General features: G+C 37.6%; 1 protein-coding gene across 2 annotated transcripts in view; it reads right to left on the bottom strand.

The window, feature by feature from the left end:
* Positions 1-378: 378 nt before the first annotated feature.
* G3BP2 (G3BP stress granule assembly factor 2) overlaps positions 379-25261 on the bottom strand; it is a 38116-nt gene continuing 13233 nt past the window's right edge. Inside the window, exons 2-12 of one of the 2 annotated variants that reach the window (XM_062198663.1) lie at positions 20588-20706; positions 16357-16438; positions 14728-14901; positions 13808-13898; positions 12737-12839; positions 12007-12187; positions 10935-11033; positions 6324-6426; positions 5013-5141; positions 3373-3491; positions 379-3026 (exon numbers count right to left, since the gene is read on the bottom strand). In XM_062198663.1, the coding sequence (XP_062054647.1) occupies positions 2754-3026; positions 3373-3491; positions 5013-5141; positions 6324-6426; positions 10935-11033; positions 12007-12187; positions 12737-12839; positions 13808-13898; positions 14728-14901; positions 16357-16438; positions 20588-20682 (1449 nt within the window). In that variant the 5' untranslated portion in view covers positions 20683-20706 and the 3' untranslated portion in view covers positions 379-2753. The remainder of the gene's footprint in view (positions 3027-3372; positions 3492-5012; positions 5142-6323; positions 6427-10934; positions 11034-12006; positions 12188-12736; positions 12840-13807; positions 13899-14727; positions 14902-16356; positions 16439-20587; positions 20707-25261) is intronic. The other variant, XM_062198664.1, reaches the window with a different exon arrangement.

The raw sequence follows: 25261 nt of genomic DNA, 5'->3' as shown, positions 1-25261 counted from the left end.
TTAAATTAGGGACATAGATAAATGCTGCAGACATCAGTAGTTTATTGTTTGTTTAGTCCAAACACATTCAAAATGGAAACTCAAAGAATATTCTCCACCTGAAACAAACTAGATTCTACTAGCATATAATGCTTAACACATTACAGCAATAAAGATGGTAATCCACTGTCTTCTATACCTACTAAAGCCAAGATGGTAAAGCCAATTTGGTTGCAATAGTGTCATAAGGATAGAATATTACCATCAAAAAATAAAATAAAATCAGCAAATAACAATAATGGTAGATGAATATTTTTACTCTGTTTCACGAAAAAGGGGACAAAATGTTAAAAGTCCACAGTACTGCAGGTGAACAATCACCATGTAAACTTCTCCATATGATGTTTTAAATTTTATTCATGGTATGTAAAGACTGAAGCTGAATGGCTCTTTGCTCTAATTTTCTATTACACTTAACAACTGTCATTACTTTTGGTGCCAAAACAGTTTTCACGGGGAACAGGGCAATATTTTGGACTGGAAATTACACACACACACGTATACACACTCACACACACTATACATATATATACACCCACATCTGTGTGTATGTATATATACATATATGTAAAATGAGGAGGAAAAAATAGTAGAGGAAAAATATGGTTGGTGGAGGAAGGGATGGTTGGGGGAGAGAGACCCAACACTGACAAAAAATAGCCACTTATTTAAAAGAAGTTTGAATAAAGGCGTCAAAACTTCAACGTAATTTTCTGGTTAAGAACTTCAAGTACTATACATCAGAAAGTGTAAAACTGTCAAATCAACAAATAAAAAAAATCTTAAGCCCCCTAAAATGGAAACTATGAAAACCTGTGTCCCTAAAATATATGCAATAGTGCAAGTCTTTTCCTCCAACATGGAAGACCTCATTCAAAGGGGAAAAAAATGGACAGAATTTTACTCATATTGCCCAGTATATGTAAAACAAAACATGTTCATCATTTGCTAGTTTACTAAATAGCAAACAGTTGCATAATTCAGAACCAATTTGTTACTATGTCAAGTGCATTTTTTTGTGTTTGTTTTTTTACTTAGAATGGAGAAGTCTTCCATGCTAACAAGCAGCTTTAAGTGGTCACAATTATTTACCCCACTTCTTGCCTGAAACATCAGAAACTGGTATGTACTGATTGCTCCAAGCATAACATTGGATAACCTTTGCCATAGCTGTGGTTTACTGGAACTTCCCATACAGACAGACAATACTCCAGCAGCTACAAACTTTGCTCACAGAATTGTTTAGAGATTCATGTAAAAATAAAAGATGTCATCCCAGACTTAAATTCAGGAGCCACTCGGGTGCTGACATCAGTTCAAGAAATTGTGCAAAATGAATGACAGTTCCCTGCCCCCCAAATAGAAAATGCAAACACTTAAGAGCTGCTGTTCTTTCCCTCCGAAAATTGCAGTATCCTCACTTCAGGTTTACTTGCCATTTATGGAATCTAACCACTTTTAAAATGCCACTAAAAAGTACATCAAACTGATAGACTTTTCTAAGCATTCAAGTGATTTCAACGGTCACACTGAAGCTAAGAGAAATGTCAACTATAGACTTACTCAAATAATTGACTTCCTCCTCCCTCCCTCCCAAACACACAAGACTCCCTCCCACAGAGAGCAAAGTTGTTAACTGAAAAACAAGATAAATAATATGCTAGTCCATTTTACTGATTTTAAAGATACTGCAATTTTTATATACTTCAATGATTTTTCAACATTTCGCAGCTGTTTGGCTTTGCAGCACAGCAATTCATACACTATACTGTACAAAATTACCAGCAAGACTGGAATGATGTATTAATAGAAGGCACCATCATGCTTATTACATTACCAGAGAACAAAAATACAGTAAAGACAATTTTCACTGTACACAGTTTAAAGAAAGGAAAAGGGGGAGGAGGAGTGTGTTGAGCAGCCAACCATCCCTGTACTGAAGAGGGGCAGGTAGAAAAAACCTTAGATGTGGAGCTACTACATCTGGTCTAATATTTAAGACCATAACATTTGAAGTTCTGATTTTTGTTATTTAGTTCGTAACTAAATGATTTCCTTCTGGAATATACTTGTAGTCTTGTTAAGGTTTATGTGTACTCACGCTGGTCACAGCAAGCAGACAAAATGCCCTCATCATTTCACAAACTATTCTCTAATGGAAAAGAAGAAAGATATTTTTTTTTCCCTGTTGCCTCCTGTTGCAGATTTCAATGTTAATGAGTTCAGAGTACCCATTAGTGCATTTTGATGAGTGCATAACAAGTTTCTGTTGGTTTGTATTTTTGGGGGGAAGCCAAGAAAAAAGGCAAGATACTCCATTTGCACAAATTGCACTATTTGTGTTTCCAACATTAATAGGCAGAAACAGTAACACTTAAACAAAATGTGCAGCAGAGGATTTTTTTTTTTTGACTCAAAGGACCTGAATTCAGTGGACATGTCCTTTTAAGTTCATTTTGTTGTAGACAGTTTAAGATATGGTCATTTCTCAGTCCTTAATTCTCCAAGTCTAGATTTATAAATTAACAATGTGAATCCTGTTGTGAAATTGGGGAAATAATGTCCACCTCAATTTAAATGATAACCAAAAGATGCTTTGCACATCAAAGAAATGATCAAAAAGGCTGTGTCACATTCCAAAGCCAAAAAAATTTACAAGAATGCAAACACGATGAATAATGTACCACTGTCAAGCCTTTGCCAACAGTGGAGCTTCAGCGGCGCTGTCCTGTGAAGCGGCCTTCCATTTGCCCGGTTCCTCTTCCAGAGCCAAGTTTCTGTGCCATGCCACCTCTTGGAGGAGGTCCTCTTCCATCACGGTCACGCATCATTCCACCACCCACTATTCCACGGGGACCACCAGGACCTCGATCGTTGCGCCTAATATCTCTGCGATCATCACCACCACCTCTGGTTTCTCGTTCTCTTGCAGCTCTTGTTTTTTTCTCTTCCACATTTAAACGTACTTCCCCTCGAAACATAATTGGCTTTAAGAGGGAAGAAAAATATTTACATGGGCAAGTTACATATCAACAGAAATATATTATCTTGTACAGAAAAGTTAGAAACTTCTCAGAAATAGGATAACATTCAAGAAATTCTTACTGTGTTAACTTTCCAATCTTCTTCATCAGAGCAAATACTGAAACTTACAATGACCTATACTGCTGACTTTAAAAAACCTTCTAATGAATATTAACTGCATAAATACTATTTCATAATGAGCTAATTTCAGCTTTACTAACAAGATTTTCTAAGAGTATAAAATATCAGACTATCATATACAAAATAAATAATAATAAAGTATTGAATTATACCCTTTAAATCACTTACTTTTGCAATTAAGATTCTCTGAACTGGTTCAGAGTCATCAAAAACCACAAAACCAAAATTTGGAAGCTTTCCCCCAACACCTTTGGTATTGATGCGAAGTTCCACGACGTTTCCAAAACCTGCGAAAATGTACATTACATGAGCATTAAATATTTTAACAGTATTTTGATGGCTATATTGTTCAGGATGCATAACTTTAATCTTGATCCATTTAAAAGTAAAATTTGCAAACTGCTTTACCTAGAGACAACTAAGATACAGTCATCCATGCAGTTCATCGCCTAAGATACCAACAGGTGAACTGGCTCTATTACCTTTCTTCATCTTTATTAATCCTTTCCTAAGGACAGTTACCTGCATAGTTTTGGAAAATCTTAATTTTGATTTGTATTTGCCAAATAAGTTCTATCTCCCAAGTTAAGACCCATTCAGCTGTTTCTCCTAACCTCTACTAAGTTAGAAACATCTGAAACACCAACTACCTTCTGATCAATTACAGTAAGACTAGTAATTGGACACAAAATAGAAAGCTAAACCACCAAAGTAATTGGTGGAATAGATGTTTGGCCTAGCAGTTAATATGTCTCCTAACAGAGTGTCTGGGTTAAACCCCTTGCTCTGGCTCCCAATTCTAGTTTCCCACTAGTGAAGACCCTGGCAGGTGGCAGGTGTTGGCTCAAATGGCTGGGTCTCTGACACCCTCATAAGAGATTTGGATTGATTCCCCAACTCCTTGCTCTAGGATCAGCCTGGCCATTGAAGACATCTGGGGGAATGAACCAGTGGATGGCATCTCTCTGCCAAGCTGTCTCTCAAATACATAAATTTTTTTTTTTTTTTTTTTTGACAGGCAGAGTGGATAGTGAGAGAGAGACAGAGAGAAAGGTCTTCCTTTTTGCCGTTGGTTCACCCTCCAATGGCCGCCGCGGTTGGCACGCTGCGGCCGGCGCACCGCGCTGATCCGATGGCAGGAGCCAGGGGCTTCTCCTGGTCTCCCATGGGGTGCAGGGCCCAAGGACTTGGGCCATCCTCCACTGCACTCCCTGGCCACAGCAGAGAGCTGGCCTGGAAGAGGGGCAACCGGGACAGGATCGGTGCCCCGACCGGGACTAGAACCCGGTGTGCCGGCGCCACAAGGCGGAGGATTAGCCTAGTGAGCCGCGGCGCCGGCCAATTTTTTTTTTTTTTTTTAATATTTATTTATTTATTTGAAAGTCAGAGTTACACAGAAAGAGGAGAGGCAGAGAGAGAGAAGTCTTCCATCTGATGGTTCACTCCCCAGATGGCCGCAACGGCCGGAGCTGTGCCGATCTGAAGCCAGGAGCTTCCTTCGGGTCTCCCACGCGGGTGCAGGGGTCCAAGAACTTGGGCCATCTTCTACTGCTTTCCCAGGCCATAGCAGAGAGCTGGATCAGAAGAGAGCAGCCGGGACTAGAACCGGCGCCCATATGGGATGCCGGCACTTCAGGCCAGGGCGTTAACCTGCTGCGCCACAGTGCCAGCCCCTCAAATACATAAAATTTTAAAAGTAGTAAATATAAACTGGTTATATTATAAAAGTGTTTTATGTAGGTTCTGCTTATTTAAAACAATTTTCAAAAAATTGAAATTTTAATTTAGAAGTAAAATAAACCACTTACTCATGAAGAATTCTTTCAGCTCATTTTCATCAATGTCATGCGGTAAGTTACCAACAAAAAGTTGATGACTGTCTGGATAGCGAATTATTCTACGGTTGTCAGAGTCATTCTGTTCCATATCTCCCCTGCCTGAGAACAGGAATTAAAGTTTACAATGTCATAAAAAAACTAGTTCAAAGCAATAAATGTAAAAACCACTTAATACTGATATTCCTGTTTTAGTTTAGTAAAATCAAGTTGAGCTCCTTGCAAAGAGAAAAGAAGTTATCTCTTATTAGTAGGTTAGTTAGAGAATAACATGACACTAACCTGTAAAGTGAGGGTACTGACTAGACTACTAAAGTCTCTTCTTCTATATCTTACTGATTTGATTACACAAGTCAAATATTAGTACTACATGTATTCTTCTTTATGCAAACTATTGCCATTATCCAGGAATCAATACATTTCATATACTGAGATTTTCTTATTATTTGCTTATTAGTCTTTTCGAATTCATAAAATAAATGTTTGGTTGTATGACATTATAGCCAAGTCAGTAAATTTTCATAGCAGTAGTATCTCACTTACGTATCTTTCATATATATTAGGCTACTCTACCATAAATAATTCTATTTGATCCTCCAATTACACAATGAACACAGTGAGGCATTTAGACACGTATTATGAGAAAAATTTATATAATTCAATGGCACAAGAGAAGCTCAGAATTTAAGGGAGCTGATCAACATCATTTACTTAATCAGGAGCATAGCTAGGACAAACCCCCAGCAACTGTGACTTTTGTTTTAGTAACATATTGCTTATTTTACTTTTTTTGTTTTTGAATAACAGGCTGAGTTTGATGAATACTATCTCCCACCTCCTCCCAAAGGCAAGCTAAGAAGTACTACATATTAGCTAACAATGTAAACAAGTCAAAAATCATGGCAACTTACTTAATACCTAAGACAATCAAAATAAGAAGAATCAGGGTGTGCTTAGTGTTTATCTGTGAAGAGATAAGAGTGCTAAGTAAGAGAGTTAGGTTATTGGCAGCTCGGTTTAGAATTTTTAAAAACCAGTGACAATAACCACATAAAACTTGTCTGTCTTCACACCTTCAAAATACAGGTCTCCACAGTAAATCAACCAATCCTCCCCTGGAAAGTTGGTTTTTCTGCTCTAGACTGCATTTCATCAGGTTACTCACATCTTTAACGGAATTTGATATTACAAAGATCCATGGATAAAACACATGCGTTTTTAATGGTCATTCTTCTCCAACTTTCCAAGTACTAAATAGTAATGGCTATAAAGGGGCTGACTCACCTGGTCTTGGTCCTCTAGGAGGGAAACCAGGTCGTTCCCTAGGTCGTTGTTCGCGCACACGAGGTGGCTGAGATTGAACTTCTGGTTTAGCTTCAACTCTTGGCTAAAATGTAAGGGAAAAGACACACTATAAAGCAATACTTCTATAGGAAAAAAACCAATGCAAGCAACTAGAAACAAATCACTAGCAGGCATGTAATATGTACAATATCTTTAACATAATGTCTTTATGTATGTGGAAAATAAGTTTTGATATTCTGTACCAATCTAGGACTGTAGAGTAATTTTTCTCTTCCCACTCAAGGCTGTGTAACTCACAATAAGCTGCTCTTAACAATCACATTGTTTTCAAAGTTACACCCACACTAGAACAGTATAAAAGGTACTATTATCAAAAAAAAAAAAAAAAAAAAAAATCACAAAAATGCAGGATGAGCCACTTCATGTAAATACATAAACAAAAGTAAAAGCCATCTTTATCAAAGACAAAAATATCTAGTTTGCTGCCATTCTAAATGTTCAGTGCCAGATATTAGCTCCTACAACCCCGCTCCATTATCTCAAAATCAGTATTTTAATAGTTTAAAGCAGTCAATTCCAGCTTTCTCTAGCACCCAGAAAGGGCACCTTTAGTTTTAAATGCACATAATAAAACATGACAAGAACTTCTGGGAATTTGTATGCAGCAAGTCAAGAACTCAGGGAAGTCCTTTAGATTCCTACTTTTCTTCCTTATAAGAAAAACATGCATTCATTTAAAGTTCAGACCCCTCTCCTTCAAGTAAATGTTCCTAACTATATCTTGGGGTAGGAGTGACAGGGTAACTAGACATTTTAAGATGCCTTCCATAATTTCTGTATAAATTAAATATTCCATAGTTTCTGTTTAAATTATTTATTAAACATATTAAAGCAACTGTTTTAAATTTTTTTTAAATCCACATTTGCGATTACCCTTCCCCTTAATATTACAGCATTTTCAGTAGTCCCAACCTCCTCAGGCCATCTACTGCCCAGATATTTATGGCCCAAGAAAGAGACAAAACATATGAACCATCAAAGAATACTGAAAACACTCAGCAGAGACATGGAGAACATCTACTCTAATCAGAAAGCTAGTAATTTCAGTCTTGTCTTTATAGGTGATCATCTCGGGGCCTGCAGTCAAAGTGTGGCTCAAATTCTTTAATCATTTATGTGACTGGATATTGTAATTTGCAAGACAAATTCTAATATAAAAATTATGCTTCTTTTAATGATGATTTATTGTTAATTATTTCAGCCACTGTTAACTAAAAGGTATATTAAAACTCCTACACTAGCAGTTTTCAACAGATCTGCTTGGCCTTCCCAAGTTGTTTTCTTCCATGAAGATGTTCCAATTCCCTCAAGATGAAATTGCTTCTCGTGTTCTGGAATTCCATTAGTTAAAAAATAAGAATTTTGGCCGGCGCCGCGGCTCACTAGGCTAATCCTCCGCCTTGCAGCGCCGGCACACACCGGGTTCTAGTCCCGGTCAGGGCACCGGATTCTGTCCCGGTTGCCCCTCTTCCAGGCCAGCTCTCTGCTGTGGCCAGGGAGTGCAGTGGAGGATGGCCCAAGTACTTGGGCCCTGCACCCCATGGGAGACCAGGAGAAGCACCTGGCTCCTGCCATAGGATCAGCGCGGTGCGCCGGCCGCAGCGTGCCAACCGCGGCAGCCATTGGAGGGTGAACCAACGGCAAAAAGGAAGACCTCTCTCTGTCTCTCTCTCTGTCCACTCTGCCTGTCAAAAACTAAAAAAAATAAAATAAAATAAAATAAAAAAGAATTTTAACCCTCTTATTTTCATTATTTATATTATTTATTCCTATAAGGATCATGTCTAATTTCATATTTTTACTTCTCCCAAAGAACCAAGCAGTATTTTAAGCACAGATGTTCATTAACTGTTTGTTCACTTATAATTAAAATTAAGTTATATTTTTATTTCTCTGACCCAAAATATGTAGGAGAATATTCTGTATCTGATAAGGAGATGCAATAACATCCCCAAGACCACTGCTATCTATATTTAGGTTTCAATCCCATACAGTAATTTGACCTAAAATGTGATGCCTGAAAAAGGCAATTATTTAGAAATTTCACTAAGGGAATCTAAACACACATTACATTTCAGTTTGAATATTAAACAGAATCAAAGGAGAGATATTCTGTTCAAAGTTTAATGAGGCTAGTGTACAACCAGAAGTAAAAGCAGCATAAATGTCCCTTGTATTTAAAAATTTCAGTACAAAGTCTCATTCAATCCAAAGTTTATTAAACAACTTGATGCCCTGGCTTTGACTAATTTAAATTAATTTTTTAAAAATTACCAAATAAAACTATAAGTAACCAACAAAAACAACAACAAAAAAAGGTCTTATTCTTGAAGGTTTTAAAAACAGGTGAATTTAAATAATTTCTAACATCTTACAAATAATTCAAACCATTGATCAGGGAACCTGACTTCAGATATTTCATGTCAGTGCATGTAAAATGTAACACCAAAAAACTAACAATGTACCTTTCAATAACCAATTATCATATGTCAACTAAGCCAGTTGTGCACTTACAATCTTTCAGGCCTGATTTTCATGATTAAATTAGTTGTTCAGAACAGGTAGAATGGCTACTATGCCGCCTACTATTATTAGGGCCTTAAAATTAGTTCCTTGTAACCAGAACATGTGAAAAAATAAGAAATCCCAAAAATGAAAGTCAACAGAATATGAAATTAAAATGAACCATCAAATCAAGTCAATAAAAGCAGATGTAACCACAACTGATAAACAAACTTTTCAATTAAACATAAGCTATTTAGATGAACTAGTTAATTTCCAATTTACCAAGAAAAAAAACTTACCTACTTCTAAATTAATGCCTACCAAAATCCTAGAATTAGATTTACTTTCATCAGTAATCTTGTTACATATGTATGAAATAAAAATGCTACATAAATAACAAAACAAAATTGAAGAGCTATTAAAAGAAGTGGAAAATAGGAATCCACTTTAGATATAGCAGCATAAAGAGAGATCAGAAAGTTCTTTTAAACTTTAAAACTTTCAACACTTTAGTAAAAATTGTTTTAAGGGAGCAGGAATGGAAAATACAACCTAGTTTCCTACAATTTGAAAAATAGCTTAAAAGGTCACAGCTTAAAATAACTTGGGATGCATAACTTTTCCTGAACAATAGACTAGAATCTGATTTAGGCAATCCTTAATACAGATATCTACATTACCCTCCAACAAGGAGCTAAAGAAGGCAGAAGTTTGCATGATTCATCCAGGGAGCCTGGTATCCAAATCTGAATTTAAAGCCTATTCCATAGCTGTCTTGACCACGGGTGAGTGACTCTAGACCTCAATCTTCCTCTCTCTAGAATGATAAAAACAGTAACCATGCTCCTCAAAGGTTGGTTGTGAGGGTTCAAATGAGAATGAATACAAAATACTTAGGCACAATGCCTGGTAAACATTAAAGGCACAATAAGCACTAACTTTTAACTATTTAAAATAAATGTAGTCAACTCTCTAACAATCCAAAGATTCCAAATTGAAATCTGGTAAGAAATGAAGGTTTCAGAAGAAAAGCCACAAGTCATTTATAAGGTCTTCATATGGGGTGAAAATCACAAACAATACTGGACAAACTGATTTTCTTCATTAAGACAGAACTCTGTTTTATGATTGAAAAGTAACCATCATTTCCTGAATAACTGGGAAATAAAAAAACAGACACACACACAAAAACATGTATAATGGACTGTGTATTCTATTATGTTGCTGGTTATAATGTATACTACAAAGTGGCTAATAAGCACTAGTTATTTAAAAAACAAATCTCAGTTTTGACTGTTAGAGCATATAGAAGATGTTTAACCACTTAAAGTGTAAATTTTCTAGTGAAATGAAGTTTAACTCAAATGTAAGGGAAAAGAATTGGACACCCAGTAGCTGTACCTTAAAACTTAATTAGAATTTAGTTAACCCTCAACTGTACCTAACAATATATTAGATGGCCATTGTCTTATTTTCACATTTTTTGAAAGTTCTGAAATGGATAAGATGACAAACAGACAAAAAGCAGAATACTGGAATGATCAGTTAATGTGAACACTACAGTCATAAGTTGGTACAGGCTTCAATTAAATGGTGTGAACCGCTTACAGAGAGAGCTGAGGCAGTGTATTTTCTTTTAAAGTTTCCATTAAAAAAAAAAAAAAGATTCTTTAAAATGTCACATTAGTTTGTGCCTTTCCAATTTCTTACCTAAGATAATTTTTGTAAATAAAATTTAGAACTTTTAAAAAAAGGAACATGTTTTGCTACTCTAAGAAGCCTTTTAAATAACAATATTATATACTGATAAAACCAACTTAATCTGTATTCACACACCCAAACCCCAAATACCACCTATGTAGATGATGAATGGAGATTCAGCACTTAAAGTGGGTGCACTGACATTTAATACAATTTTTGTATATTTAATTCATAATTTGATTGACTCATTAAAAAAAAGTATAAAAAAATAAGCAGTTGGCAATGTAACAAGGATACAATCCAATGTGTTCACAGATTGGTTACCTGTGAGACTGGTGCTTTAACATGGGGTGGAATTCCAGAGGAAGAAACAGTACCACTAGGAGGCAGGTTTTTACTGGTCACTGAAGCCCAGGAGAAAGCCTGCAGGAAATGCAACAAACCTAGACTACTAATCATGGAAAACCACCAACATTCCTATAGGGAAACTTCCAAATATATATTTTCTTTTCATTTCTAAACTATTGCTCTATATTGGAGGATTCCTAGAAGAAAGGCACACACACACATGCCAGTCTATGTGCCTGCTTTCAAAATCTCATTATGCAAGATTTATGACTCTTGTTTTGACTGAGCTATTAAATAAATCCACAAGCAAGTGCCTACATACTCTAAATAGATGAGCAAGTGGCAAACAAAACCACTAACAACATGCTGAAATATATAAGCCTAGTAGAACCAATTTCTTTGTTCTTTTAGGGAAAGACAGGGTGTGTGATGGTGTTAAGGGGAGAGGGGAAAGATAGGAAAGAAGAGAGTACTAGCTGGAAACTTAAACAGACATTAACAAACTGAACAAGGAAATCTCTCACTACCCAAAAATACTTTAACCTACTTTACAGAAGATAAAAGAAGTTTTAGGTAAGCTTACATGATACACTATGGGTGTCACTCATCTTTCCAAGATTTAATTGGTATAAGTAAGGAAACTGATCTCATTTAAGCTACAAACAAGTAAACAAGTATCTTTTAATTACAGACCAATTTTTCTTTTTCTGGTAGTTGGGATATTCCATGACTCCTGGTGCTTCTGTGCTTAGAGAATTTCATAGAGAATCAAACAGCAACTAATAGCCTCACACATGGACCCGAAAAAATTGCATGTAAGTTATCAAACCTTGCATACAAAGATTAATCTTAAGTTATAAAATTCACAATTAGTGCTAATTTTTTAGGGGAAAAATTAAATTTTCCTCAGTATAACAAAGATCTCACAGCTTCTTTCATATACATAAAAAAAAGCAGAATACTGTATTAAATAATTTAACACATGCTTCATTACTGATACCAAATATCAAAGTGATGGCAAAGGTCTGAAGAGTTTCTCTGATCTAACCTTTGGTGGCTCTTGTGGCAGAGAAACAGGTTCTGCAGGGGGAGGAGTAGTAGATTTCTCCTCTAATTCTTCTAAATTCTTCTCTTCCACCTGTGGTTTCAGCTCCTCAGTCTTTGTTTCCGATTCTGGCTCTGGCTCAGGCTCATGAGAAGATTCTTCTAAAGGCTCCTCTATGCCATTACTGCAATAAAATATTTAGTTCTCCTTTCAGTATGAGTAAAATGATCAGTTCAAATAAGATGAAATTCAATTCCTTTTCAATCTCTTAGACACAACTAATATAAAACATTCATTTATAGGACTTTTTTCTAGAAAAATTTCAATAAAAATTAGAAGGCAGAAAAGAGCAGTATTCATAAACAGTTCTATTTACAAGCAATTCTTTTAATGACACCACTTGAAAACTAGACTACTGACAATGTTTTCTTCATGTTAACTATAAGCCCCACATTTTATAATAAAATGCTCACTAAAGACTCCATATTATCAATAAGTGAAAACTAGTTTGGTACAAACCATGTTCAATTTTCTGTGTAAAGTTTTATTTCTGAAGTTTAAGGTTTTTGCATATGTATGCAGAAAGAGAAAGGGGGGGAAAGGGAGAAATAGACCTAAATAGCTAGTTTTATCAATAATTTATTTCTAACAATAATTCTTAGAATAAAAACCACCTTGCAAAAGTTCCTTTACAGTTCAGACCAAATTTAACCTTGCAAACAACTATTCTTACGTCACAGGATGAGCTTCGTAATAACCACTGTTCGCATTTTCTTGCACAGGTTCAGGAGATGGTTGCCTTTCTTCTTGTTCCTCTTCTACTTCATCTTCTGATTCTGACAATAAAATAATATATCACAGATTTTTTGCAAAGAAGATTTACATAATTTCAGATAAAAATTTTCATGTTTAAGGAATTGGTATGATAGAAAAAAAGAAAATTGGTAAAGTTTTCACAAAGATATTCAATTGCACTATTCCCTGTTCTCTCAAAAAACTGATAAGCAGACTGAAGCGTGGTATTTATTATACTCTAATTCAGTTTCCTTTGTCACACTGATGTAAACATGGCAATAATGAAAAACAAAGAAAAAGAATCCAGTACCCTTCAGTGGGAAATTTATTAAAATAATTATTGCAAAGCCACCAAATGAACAGCCAACAAGGATATATTAAGGGCAAAAAAGATTTGAGTCAGCATAATTCCATTTCTATAAAAATGTTAAGTACAGGATCCAAAGCAATTCTGTAGTTAGCACCAAACATGGATGAGACTGATGGAAGAAAATTTTTCACTTCCTATGTCTGCTTTTTATGTAACTTCATATAATGAACATCTATATCTTTTGTAACAAAGAGGAAAAATAAGGAGTAAAGGAGGCTGACTCAATTAAAATAGATGCAAATTGGGGTGGGCGTTGTGGCTTAGCCGCAGCCTCCAGTGCTGGCATCCCATATGGGCACCAGTTGGAATCCCAGTTGCTCCACTCCAATCCAGCTGTCTGTTATAGCCTGGGAAAGTAATAGAAGAGGGCCCAAGTCCTTGGGCCCCTAGACCCACATGGGAGACTGGGAAGAAGCTCCTGGCTCCTGGCTTTGGATCGGCACAGCTCTGGCCGATGCAGCCAACTGGGGAGTGAGCCAGTGGATGGAAGATCTCTCTCTCTCTCTCTTTGCAACTCTTTCAAATAAATAATCTTTAAAAAAAAAAAAAAAAGTAGATGCAAATTTCTCTAAGTCTTATAGAAATCAAAGTGTCCTTAAAAGTACTGGTAGAACCCTTCTATCAACAAAGTAACCTCACCTTCATCAAGTTCTGGTTCAGAATCACCAAATACTTCATCTTCATAACGAAACATGTCATTGTGAACATAAAACTTATTTGGAACAGATCCCTATAGGAAAATAACATGTAAATAATCCATAAATGTCTATAAATTTGGGCTTAAATAAAAAGAACAAATCACATGACATACATAATTTCCTTCTTAATATATATTTTGCAATCAATATAATTTCCCAGAGTAGATCATGTTATGATGTTAATATAAAGTAAACTCTAAAAAGATCATTCAAGGATCATCAGACCTCACAAAATGAATATTCAATAGAAAAGAGCCAGTGCTATGGTGGTAGCCAATAAAGCAGCCACCTGCCAACGTCAGTATCCCATACATATGGGCAACTGGCTCAGTCCCTGGCTGCTCCACTTCCAATCCAGCTCCCTGCTAATGCACCTAGAAAAGCAGTAGAAGATAGCCTAAGTCCTTGGGCCCCCAGAATCGTGTAGAACTGTAGGAAGCCCCAGGCTTCTGGGCCTGGCAGAGTTCCAGCAGTTGCAACCATCTGGGGAGTGAACCAGTGGCTGGAAGACCTCTTACTCTCTGTCATCCCCTCTGTGGTTCTGCCTTTCAAATAAATAAATAAATAAATAAGTCTTTAAAAAAGTAACTTTTGAGACATACAAATATACCTTTTGTATTATTGTTGATTATTGCTGTAATTAAATGTCCATTTACACACTTGTATCACTATCTGACTTAATCCCCAAGTAGTCAAGGCACACTTGTATACAAACCCAAATAAATTTCAATAGACCCAAAAAAAACTTCTTTAAAATAACAATATGCAAACCTAAGCCTATTAGAATAAACAGACAATTCAACCAAGTATATGAGCCAAATTAAATTATATAAATGAAAGCTAAGAGAAACGGAAACTTACTTCAGGAGCCAGAACAAAGGTCTGCATGAACTTCCTCTCCGGCTGTCCACTGTTAGACAGCAAACCCATGACCTGGACAACTACTCCATCACTCAAGGTTGCATGAGCATCCACGTGACGAATCTTAGTGTGACATTCACTGAAGTTCAAAGATAACACTTTGTGGTGTATATCCTTTATAAGGAAGAGGGGGGGAAATGTGATTACTCATTACCTACAAAATGCTGTATACCTGCCCTCACTGATTGCCTCTAAACTCTAACATGTTAACAACTTAATCTGTTTCATTTGAATCCATTTCCCATTATGCTATTATGCACCACCGCCAGACTGATATTTCTAAATCATCTTTTTTTTTTTTTTTTTTTTTTGACAGGCAGAGTGGACAGTGAGAGAGAGAGAGAAAGGTCTTCCTTTGCTTTTGGTTCACCCTCCAATGGCTGCCGCGGTTGGCGCGCTGCAGCCGGCGCACCGCGCTGATCCGATGGCAGGAGCCAGGGGCTTATCCTGGTCTCCCATGGGGTGCAGGACCCAAGCACTTGGGCCATCCTCCACCGCACTCCCTGGCCACAGCAGAGAGCTGGCCTGGAAGAGGGGCAACCGGGACAGAATCCGGTGCCCCGACCGGGACTAGAACCCGGTGTGCCGGCGCTGCAAGGCGGAGGATTAGCCTAGTGAGCCGCGGCGCCGGCCTCTAAATCACCATTTTCAACATGCCACCTCTCTATGTAAGATATCACAGTTCCCTGTTGTTGTGCTTTCTATAGCTTTCTACAGCTTTCTCCTACTTTTCTTTGATAAACATTTAGCTCTTCTCACAAACTGTACTGACTGATCCTTGACCTCACACTTAATTTTACTTTACTTTGGTACATGCTGATGGCATTTTTTTCTACTTCCAATTTCTTCTTGTTTGGTAAAGTCAAGTCCCACATCTCTCCAAAGGTTTCCTTTCAAGTCCTAAGAAGCATATATTTCCGTGCATTGCTATAACATAGTTTCAACCACGGGTATACAAACTTAATAAACTGTCTTAAGTATTCCACGTATAAGAGATACCAAGGATGGGGCCAGCACTGTGGCATAGTAAGTAAAGCTGCCACCTGCAGTGCTGCCATTCCATATGGGCGCCAGTTCAAGTCCCAGCTGCTCCACTTCCAATCCAACCCCCTGATATGGCCTGGGAAAGCGGTAGAAGAGGGCCCAAGTCCTTGGGCCCCTAGACCTGCGTGGGAAACCCAGAAGAGGCTCCTGGCTTTGGATCAGCGCAGCTCTGACCGTTGCGGCCAATTAGGGAGTGAGCCAGCAGATGGAAGACCTCTCTTTCTCTCTGCCTCTCCTTCTCTTTCAGTCTGACTCTGACTTTCAAATAAAGAAATCTTTAAAAAAAAAAAGATATAAAACATCCCATCTTCTCCACTGTATCCATCTCAATGCAGTATCACAGTTTACAAAAAAATGAATGTTTAAGAACCAAGAGCACTCTAGATAACTACTGATACATAAATTCCAGTTACTGATGATCATACTGCCAAAAAAAAAAATCCATGGGCACAAGAAGGCTACTTTTGAAATCTCTATCTTAACATACAAAAACAAAAATCTAAATCCTTATGACATAGTACTTACATTCTGGCCATAAACCGCTTCCTGGGGCTTCCCACTAGCGTCTACACCACCGTGAACATAGGAGGAATTCCTGCCATAAAACCTGCAAAACCACCAATAATTAAAGATTAATGCTGAATTCTCAAGAGAAGGCTAGGAGGTAAGAGGTCCACATATCAAACACATTAGGTTCCAGGCCCAGCTATGTCACTAGTTGTTGAATGTTGAGCAAGTTACTTAACTCTAAGTTCAGTTTCCTTGGTTACAAAACCAGAACAGTAACTGTTTCATATGATTGTTTTAAGGATTAAATGAGTGTAACGCACATAGAATGTTTAGTGTATGTAATAATCATTACATTCTCATCTAATTCTTATCACATCTTTCATACATTTTTTCTGATACAAAAATGCACTTATCTAAATTTGTTTTGTAATCCATTGCTCCCAAATAATTCCCCACTCTCCAGAGCTCCAAATTGTTATTAATTCAAAAGGCTTATATTAAAAGTTATATTTAAAATAACAAATTCAGAGATCAGGTTAAAAAAAATCAATTACTTTAGAATTTAATTTTTTTTAATATTTTTATACTGCCCTTAAATATATGATAAATTATAGTCTTTCTCTGGCATTACCTAAACTTAGCAATTAGAATTAACATCTTTTTAAATTAAGGTTATCAAAGATACAATGTTTGCCGGCGCCGTGGCTCAACAGGCTAATCCTTCGCCTAGCGGTGCCGGCATACCAGGTTCTAGTCCCGGTCGGGGCGCCGGATTCTGTCCCGGTTGCCCCTCTTCCAGGCCAGCCCTCTGCTATGGCTCAGGAGTGCAGTAGAGGATGGCCCAAGTGCTTGGGTCCTGCACCCCATGGGAGACCAGGAGAAGCACCTGGCTCCTGCCTTCGGATCAGCGTGGTGCGCTGGCTGCAGCGCGTCAGCCGCGGTGGCCATTGGAGGGTGAACCAACGGCAAGAAGACCTTTCTCTCTGTCTCCCTCTCTCACTGTCCACTCTGCCTGTCAAAAGTAAAAAAAATAAAAATAAAAAAAGATACAATGTTCATGTTTTTATAGAGTTTAGCACTTATTGTAATAAAACAAGTAAGATGGAAAGCCAAGACACTGAGGCAAAAAATGTCCTACATGAAGGACCTCTGTGGGTGAGGCCCCAATGGAAAGAAGTGGTCATCAAAGAAGGAGGCAAGAGGGAACTTGCACTTTGCTTATGGCCTTGTCTATATACTGACAAAGTTTGTGGACTCAAAAGGCATCCATAGCCTAGGCAGCTCATGTCAAGAGCCTCGGATGGTCACTGACGTCACTTAAGAGTATTAATTATTAAATTAATAACAAGAGTCACTGTGAACTAACTTCTCATGCAGGACCTCTGTCCTCAAAGAGTTGTATTATAACTATGCTTAAGTGCTTCCAAAAGATGTATCATACTTGGATGCTTCCTTAAAAAAAATCAATTACTTTAGAATTTAATTTTTTAAAATATTTTTATACTTCTTTTTTTTAAAGTTAATTAAGTTTCTAAAAAAAAAAAAGTGAAATTAACTTGAAGATGTAATGACTTTGAACCCTTGTCTTGACTAGTTGAGGAATGGTTTTTTTTTTTGCTTTTTTTTTTTTACCATGCAAATTGTTGAACTCTTTACTTAGTACAGAGTTGGTCTTCTGTGTATAAAGTTAATCGAAAATGGATCTTAGTGGAGAGTGGGACTGGGAAGGGGAGAGACAGGAGGAAGAGAGGTGGGAGAGTAGATGGCGAGCACATATGGTGGGAAGAATCACTATATTCCTAAAGTTGTACTTACGAAATGCATGATGTCTAAATTCCTTAAATAAAAGGTTTCTTTGGGGGAAAAATAAAAAGATTTTTTAAATAAATAAATAAAACATGTAAGAGTTTCCACTATGCCAATAATGTTCTGGGTGCATTACATCTTCTAACAACCTCACAAAATAAATGCTAGTATCTAAATGAGCAAGAAGAGGTTAAATTAACTTCCCCCCTAAGGTCATAAACCTATCAAGCCAGGCGTGGACAGTCTGATTCCAGCATCTATACTATATCTAGTATTTTGGATATAGTTCTTGCAGGATTTTAATATATAAGAATATAACTAACAAGCAACATACATTAGAAATGTATATTTAAGGATATTAATTACAGTGTTGTTTATAACAAGTGAAAACAACCTGAATTTTGATTAAGAGGTAAATGGCTAAATAACCTAGGTATAAAACAGAATTCTATGCTGTTAATGTTGTAGATTCTTTTTTTCAAATCTTGCTTTTTCTTATCAGCCAAATAAATAAATAAAAAGTTGTGGGGGGTGGGAGGTGGATATTGGTCTAGCTGTTAATACACTGCTTGGGACAGTTGCATCCCATATTGGTGCTCCTGGATTCCAGTCCCATATCTGCTTCAGATTCTAGCTTCCTACTAATGTGTACCACCAGGAGGCAGCAAGTGATAGCTCAAGTACTTGGGTACCTACAACCCACATGGGAGACCCAGGCTGAGTTCTTGGATCCTGATTGTTGTGGGCATTTAGGGAATAAACTAACAGATGGAAGATTTCTTTCTCTTTATCTGTCTCTCAAATACACATTCATTTATTTATTTTAAATGCTAATAATAAATATAAAAAGACCAAATTTCAGATACTGAAAGCCCCTGTTTTCACATTCTGTCCCCAATTCCCTCATAGACACCGTCAACAAGAACATCTTTATTTCTGAGCATTTATTTTGAAAAGTAGAGAGAAGACAGAGTCAGAGATTTCCCTTCCCATCCACTGGTTCCTTCCCTAAATGACCACAACAACCAGGCCAGAGCCGGGAGCCTGGAACTCAATCCATGTTTCCCATGTGGCTGGCAGGAATCCAACTACTTTAGCCACCTGCTGCCTAACAGGGTACCCATTAGCAAGCAGCTGTAATCAGAAGTACCAGGGCTTGAACCCAGGTACTCTGATAAGGGATCTAAATGTCTTAATCGCTATGCCCATACACCCACCCCAGGGTTGTTGTTGTTGTTGTTGTTGTTGTTGTTTTCCTTTTGGAAGGGGAAGAGAATATGTTAGTTATACTTTATATATACTGCATCACAGAATAGAACAGATGAGTTCCACATCAGAAGTGGGATTGAATAATGACTATAACAATTCATTTATTTCCTGAGTGATCTTGGATGAATTACTACTATCCTTACTAATCAAAGGCTCAGCAGTTGGATATGTATAGTGAGATAACAGAAGTACCTTCATATTCCTAGATAGTCATGAAGATTACATGAGGTGATATACCTATATAAAAGTACTTAGAAAAGGACAATAAAGAGTAAATATAAAAATATCTCTCGGACTAAGACAGAATATATTTTTTTAAAGATTTATTTATTTATCCAAAAGTCAGAGTTGAGAGAGGAGAGAGGTGAGAGAGAGGGAGAGAAAGATATCTTCCATCCACTGATTCACTCCCCAGATGGTTGCAACAGCCAGGATTGGACCAGGCTGAAGGCAGGAGCCAAGAGCTTCTTCCAGGTAAGACAGAGAATATTATACATATGCTTAATAGTGCAGGGCAAATGGCAAAATCTAACTTTATACAGATAAAACAAGTTAGTCATTTTAACCACCTAATTCTTACAAGAGCTCATTATCTTCTAATTGCTAAGGCACACCCAAAAGAAAAATCAGTAATACTCAATATAAGTTTTTCATTTCCATATCAAAAAAAAAGTAGGCCTAAAGAACTCTTGTCAAAGTAATAAACAAGGCCACTGTCACCTTTTTACCAAGGAATACTACTATTTTGCAGATGAGAATAAAAATTTTCACAAGAATAATCATTTAACTGATTCATTTACTAACACTGTTTACAAAAACTTAAAAAGCTAATTAAACAGTTGATTTCAAATTACATTATGGAACACATTAGTTGGTCAAACCCAGTACATTTTTAAAATCAAATATAAAAGACAAGAGCATATGAAAAGAGTATGGGTGAGTGAGTGCGTGTGTGTATGTATCAGGACACCACACAAAATGCTCTCCTCGCACTGTGAGCTACAGTAAGAAAACCTTAGAATAATAGTTTTAGCCAATGAATGGTTAAAATATTGGATATGGTTAGAGATGTTTACAAATATCAAGTTATGAGACAAGGGCAAAATATATGTAGTCATACTCAAGAGAATAAAAACAACTCGAAATGTTAAATAATCTTTAAAAATTTTACCTGTGTAAATATTCTGGAGCTTTATTCAGCAAAGTATAATATTGCCTCACAAATTCCCGCCCTACAAGCAGCGGACTGGGCTTCTCCATAACCATTTCTTTGCTGCACAATGTCAAATGCTGAGGGAACAAACACAAGAATATAACGATTAAAATGCCACCTTTATAAACCACCATGAAGTAAGTTTTCTTTAAAAAAAAAAATGTTTAAATCAAAACCACGATGAGGTTTCACCTCATCCCGGATAAAATGGCTTTCAAACAGAAATCAATAAACAACAAATGCTGGCAAGGATGTACGGGAAAAGGTACCCTAATCCACTGTTGGTGGGAATGCAAACTGGTACACAGCCACTGTGGAAGACAGTATGGAGATGCCCCAGAAATCTGAATATAGACCTACCATATGACCCAGCCATCCCACTCCTGGGAATTTACCCAAGGGAAATGAAATCAGCATATGAAAGAGTTATCCATACCCCATGTTTACTGCAAGGCAATTCACAATATTCACATTAACTAAGACTTGGAACCAACAACCCAAAATGTCTGTCAAAGATAGGTACATCATGGTATACCATACAGTGGTTAAAAAAAAAAAAGGGGGGGGGGGGAGAAAAAAGAAATCCTGTCAGTTGCAACAAAATGAATCAAACTGGAAAACATACTTAGTGAAATAAGCCAGTCCCAAAAGGACAAATATTATATATGTTCTCTCTGATCAGTGCGAACTATTAGAGCACCTAAAAGGTAATCTACAGAAGTGAAATTGACAGATGTGATGACTTTGAACAGCCCTTGTCTTGACTATTGAGAAAGTTTTTTTCCATACTATTGTTGAACTCTTTACTTAGTACAGTGTTAATCTTATGTGTACAAAGTTAATTAAAAATAGATCTTAGTAAAAAATAATGGGAATAGGAGAGGGAGGGTGGGAGTGCAGCTACAGTGGGAAGAATCACTATGCTCCTAAAGTTCTATTTAAGACATACGTGAAATTTGTACACCTTTAATAAAAGGTTTCTGGGGAAAAATAAATAAAAAGAGATAAAAAGAAGAAAAGTAATATTTACTTTCTTCTATTTGAAAAGCAGAGAAAGAGAGTGAGAGACCAACAGTGAGATCTTCATTCACTGGTTCACTCCCCAAATGCCCACAACAGCCAGCTCTGGGCCAGGCCAAAGCCAAGAGTCAAGAACTCCATCTGGGTCTCCCAAATATTTGGGCCATCTTCCCATCGCCTAGGTGCATTAGCAGGAAGCTGGATCAGAAGAGCAACTGGAACTCAAAATACAAGATATGATTATCCCAAGAGACAGCTTAATCTGCATAAATCAGGACATAAAGATATATCAATCATGGAAAAGCACTATGATTTGTCTGCATTCTCCTAGGAATTATACCAATTTCAGAATGCTAGAATGAGTAATAATCAGCTGTAAACTCAGTACTCAGAAATAACCCTTTTTTATACTTGGTGTATGTCACTCCAAACTTTTTTCAATTAGCTGGTATCCAACTACAAGAGGCGCTGTCAGGCCAGATGTTACAGCACAGCAGGTTAAACCACTGCCTGTAATGCAGTTGTAGCTGCTCTACTTCTGATCCAGCTATCTGATAACGTATCTGGGGAGCAGCAGAAGGTGGCCCAAGTGCATAGCCCCCTGCCACAGGTTAAAGTTGCTGCCTGCCTCCCATAGGGGCGCCGGTTCATTTCTCAGCTGCTCCACTCCGATCCAGCTGTCTGCTATGGCCTGGGAAAGCAGAAGATGGCCCAAGTCCTTGGGCACCTACATCAGCATGGGAGACCAGGAAGAAGCTCCTAGATCCTGGCTTCGGATTGGCATAGCTACAGTCCTTGCAGCCAACTGGAGAGTGAATATTTCAAATAAAAATTAAAAAAAAACAAAAACAAACAAACAAAAAAAACAAAAAACCTTTCAAATAAATAATAAATAAATCTTTATATATAAAAAAAAAAGTAGCAGGGCCAACGCTGTGGGCACTAGGTTAATCCTCCGCCTGTGGCGCTGGCATCCCATATGCGCACCAGTTCTGGTCCTGGTTGCTGCTCTTCCAGTCCAGCTCTCTGCTGTGGCCTGGGAAAGCAGTGGAGGATGGCCCAAGTGCTTAGGCCCCTGCACCCGCACCAAAGACCAGGAGGAATCATCTGGCTCCTGGCTTCGGATTGGCATAGCTCCGGCCATTGTGGCCATTTGGGTAGTGAACCAGCGGAGGGAGGACCTTTCTGTCTCTCTCTCCGTCTGTAACTCTACCTGTCAAATAAATAAATAAAAATATTTATTTAAAAAAAAGTGGCAAAACTAAGCAATTAGATAACCAGGAAGACAGTGGAGGATGGCCCAAGTGCTTGGGCCCTGCACCCTCATGGGAGACCAGGAGGAAGTATCTGGCTCCTGGCTTCAGATCGGCGCATCGTCCTGGCCGTGGTGGTCATTTGGGGGTGAACCAACGGGAGGAAGACCTTTCTCTCTGTCTCTCTCTCTTACTGCCTAACTCTGCCTGTCAAAAAATAAAAATAAAAAATAAATTGCTTTTACATAAAATATTATGTCCAAAATAATTTTCAACTTGTTAAATTACAAAAATATTAGGAATTATTTCTTAATTTGAGGAATATCATTTTCCTCTTCTTTCTTTGTATGTCCAAGTTGTCTACAGTTAACACTATTGTCATTGTATCTCAAATATCTTATCACATAAAGTACATATTTAGTTCTTTTTTGAAACAAAAATAAAAAGGTTCAGAATTCATATATGTAAAGAAAGGTTGAAATATAGTAAAGATTCATTACAGCAAAGTTCAAGAGGCTTCAAATTGTCATTATGTATACACAGTCACTCAAGTATGATGGCCATTACAACATCAATTTAGACTGGTGACAGGAAGGGCAGAAGAAGTGGCTAATAATATATCTATTGCATTAATTACTTTTTTTCTTTTTCTTTTTTTTTTTTTTTTTTTTTTTTGGACAGGCAGAGTGGATAGTGAGAGAGAGAGACAGAGAGAAAGGTCTTCCTTTTTTTTTTTTTTTTTTGCCGTTGGTTCACCCTCCAATGGCTGCCGCGGCTGGCGCATCGCACTGATCCAAAGCCAGGAGCCAGGTGCTTCTCCTGGTCTCCCATGCGGGTGCAGGGCCCAAGCACTTGGGTCATCCTCCACTGCCTTCCCGGGCCATAGCAGAGAGCTGGCCTGGAAGAGGAGCAACCGGGACAGAATCTGGCACCCCAACCGGGACTAGAACCTGGTGTGCCAGCGCCACAAGGCGGAGGATTAACCTGTTGAGCCATGGCGCCGGCCTCATTAATTACTTTTATTATAACATTCAAACAAGGTAACCTGAAAAGTGAACTTAAGAATGAGGGAAGGTTGGCCGGTGCTGTGGTACAGCAGATTAAAGCTCTGGCCTGAAGCACTGGCATCACATATGGGTGCCAGTTCTAGTCCCGGCTGCTCCACTTCTGATCCAGCTCTGCTATGGCCTGGGAAAGCAGGAGAAGATGGCCCAAGTCCTTGGGCCCCTGCACCCATGTGGGAGACCAGGAAGAAGCTCCTGGCTCCTGGCTTCGGATTGGCACAGCTCCGGCAGTCGCGGCCATCTGGGGAGTGAACCAGCAGATTGGAGACCTCTTTCTCTGTCTCTACTTCTCTCTATAACTCTTTCAAATAAATAAAATAAATGTTTTAAAAAGAAAAAAAAAATGAGAGAAGGCAACGCTAACCTGGTAAAATCTGAACAGCCATTCAAGCAGGCTACCCATAGTACATTTTTGTTTAAGGTGCTAGAGGTGGCTCCCATAGTGGGTGGTGAAACAAAATTAAACTGTTTCTCAGAGATGGTGTCTCAAATAACTACATAGTACTTACAGATCAGTTACTTCTTTACAATAACTCTGATTTGAAATGGCTCAGAATTTAGAGAGCTAAAATATAATTAATTGATGAAAATCAATCAGAAAGTGAGGATATCAGAGAAAAAATACAGCAAAAAACAAAAGTAAAAAGCAAGTCACTACTTTACTTATCCACTAAATAATAACAGGCTAATCCATGTGATTCTTTAAAAACAACTGTCATCTCACCCACCTTCCAATTATCTGCTCATCTCCCCATTTTCTTCCCTAGAGTAAGGAGATTAATTCAGTAAGTAAAGAATGACAACAAAGAAGTATTTGGGACAGATTATAGGTGAACCACCAAACAAGGTAGTTTGGGAAGATTTGGAAAATATAAAATTTGTGTTTGTAATTCATGCACAGCCAACTATAAGGAGGTTAAGAGAAAGGGAAAACTGTGATTACTAAAAGGAAACCTACCATTTTTATTCTTCATGGCAAAGTACCCAAAGATCTGGTAAGCAATTCCTCAATTTGTGTGTCCATTATTTTTTTAAAAAAAATATCAAAATAAAACTATGAATACAGAGTTAGAAATTTTTATCTATCTACAGCCATTAAAAAAAAAAAAAAAAAAAAAAAAGACCTTTCCAGAACTCAATTTCCTAATTTATAAATTAAGAGATCTGGTCAAACTGACTATCCGGAGGCCCGCAAAGACAGCCAAAACTAAAGGATACTTATGGACAAAACAATCTTTACAAGATGGTTAGCTCTAGCACCTTTAAGGAGAAGAGAAAATGTTACCGACTAATAC

This window comes from Lepus europaeus, chromosome 8 (assembly GCF_033115175.1).
Source record: "Lepus europaeus isolate LE1 chromosome 8, mLepTim1.pri, whole genome shotgun sequence".
NCBI lineage: Eukaryota > Metazoa > Chordata > Mammalia > Lagomorpha > Leporidae > Lepus > Lepus europaeus.
This window is presented reverse-complemented; position numbering and strand designations above follow the sequence as displayed.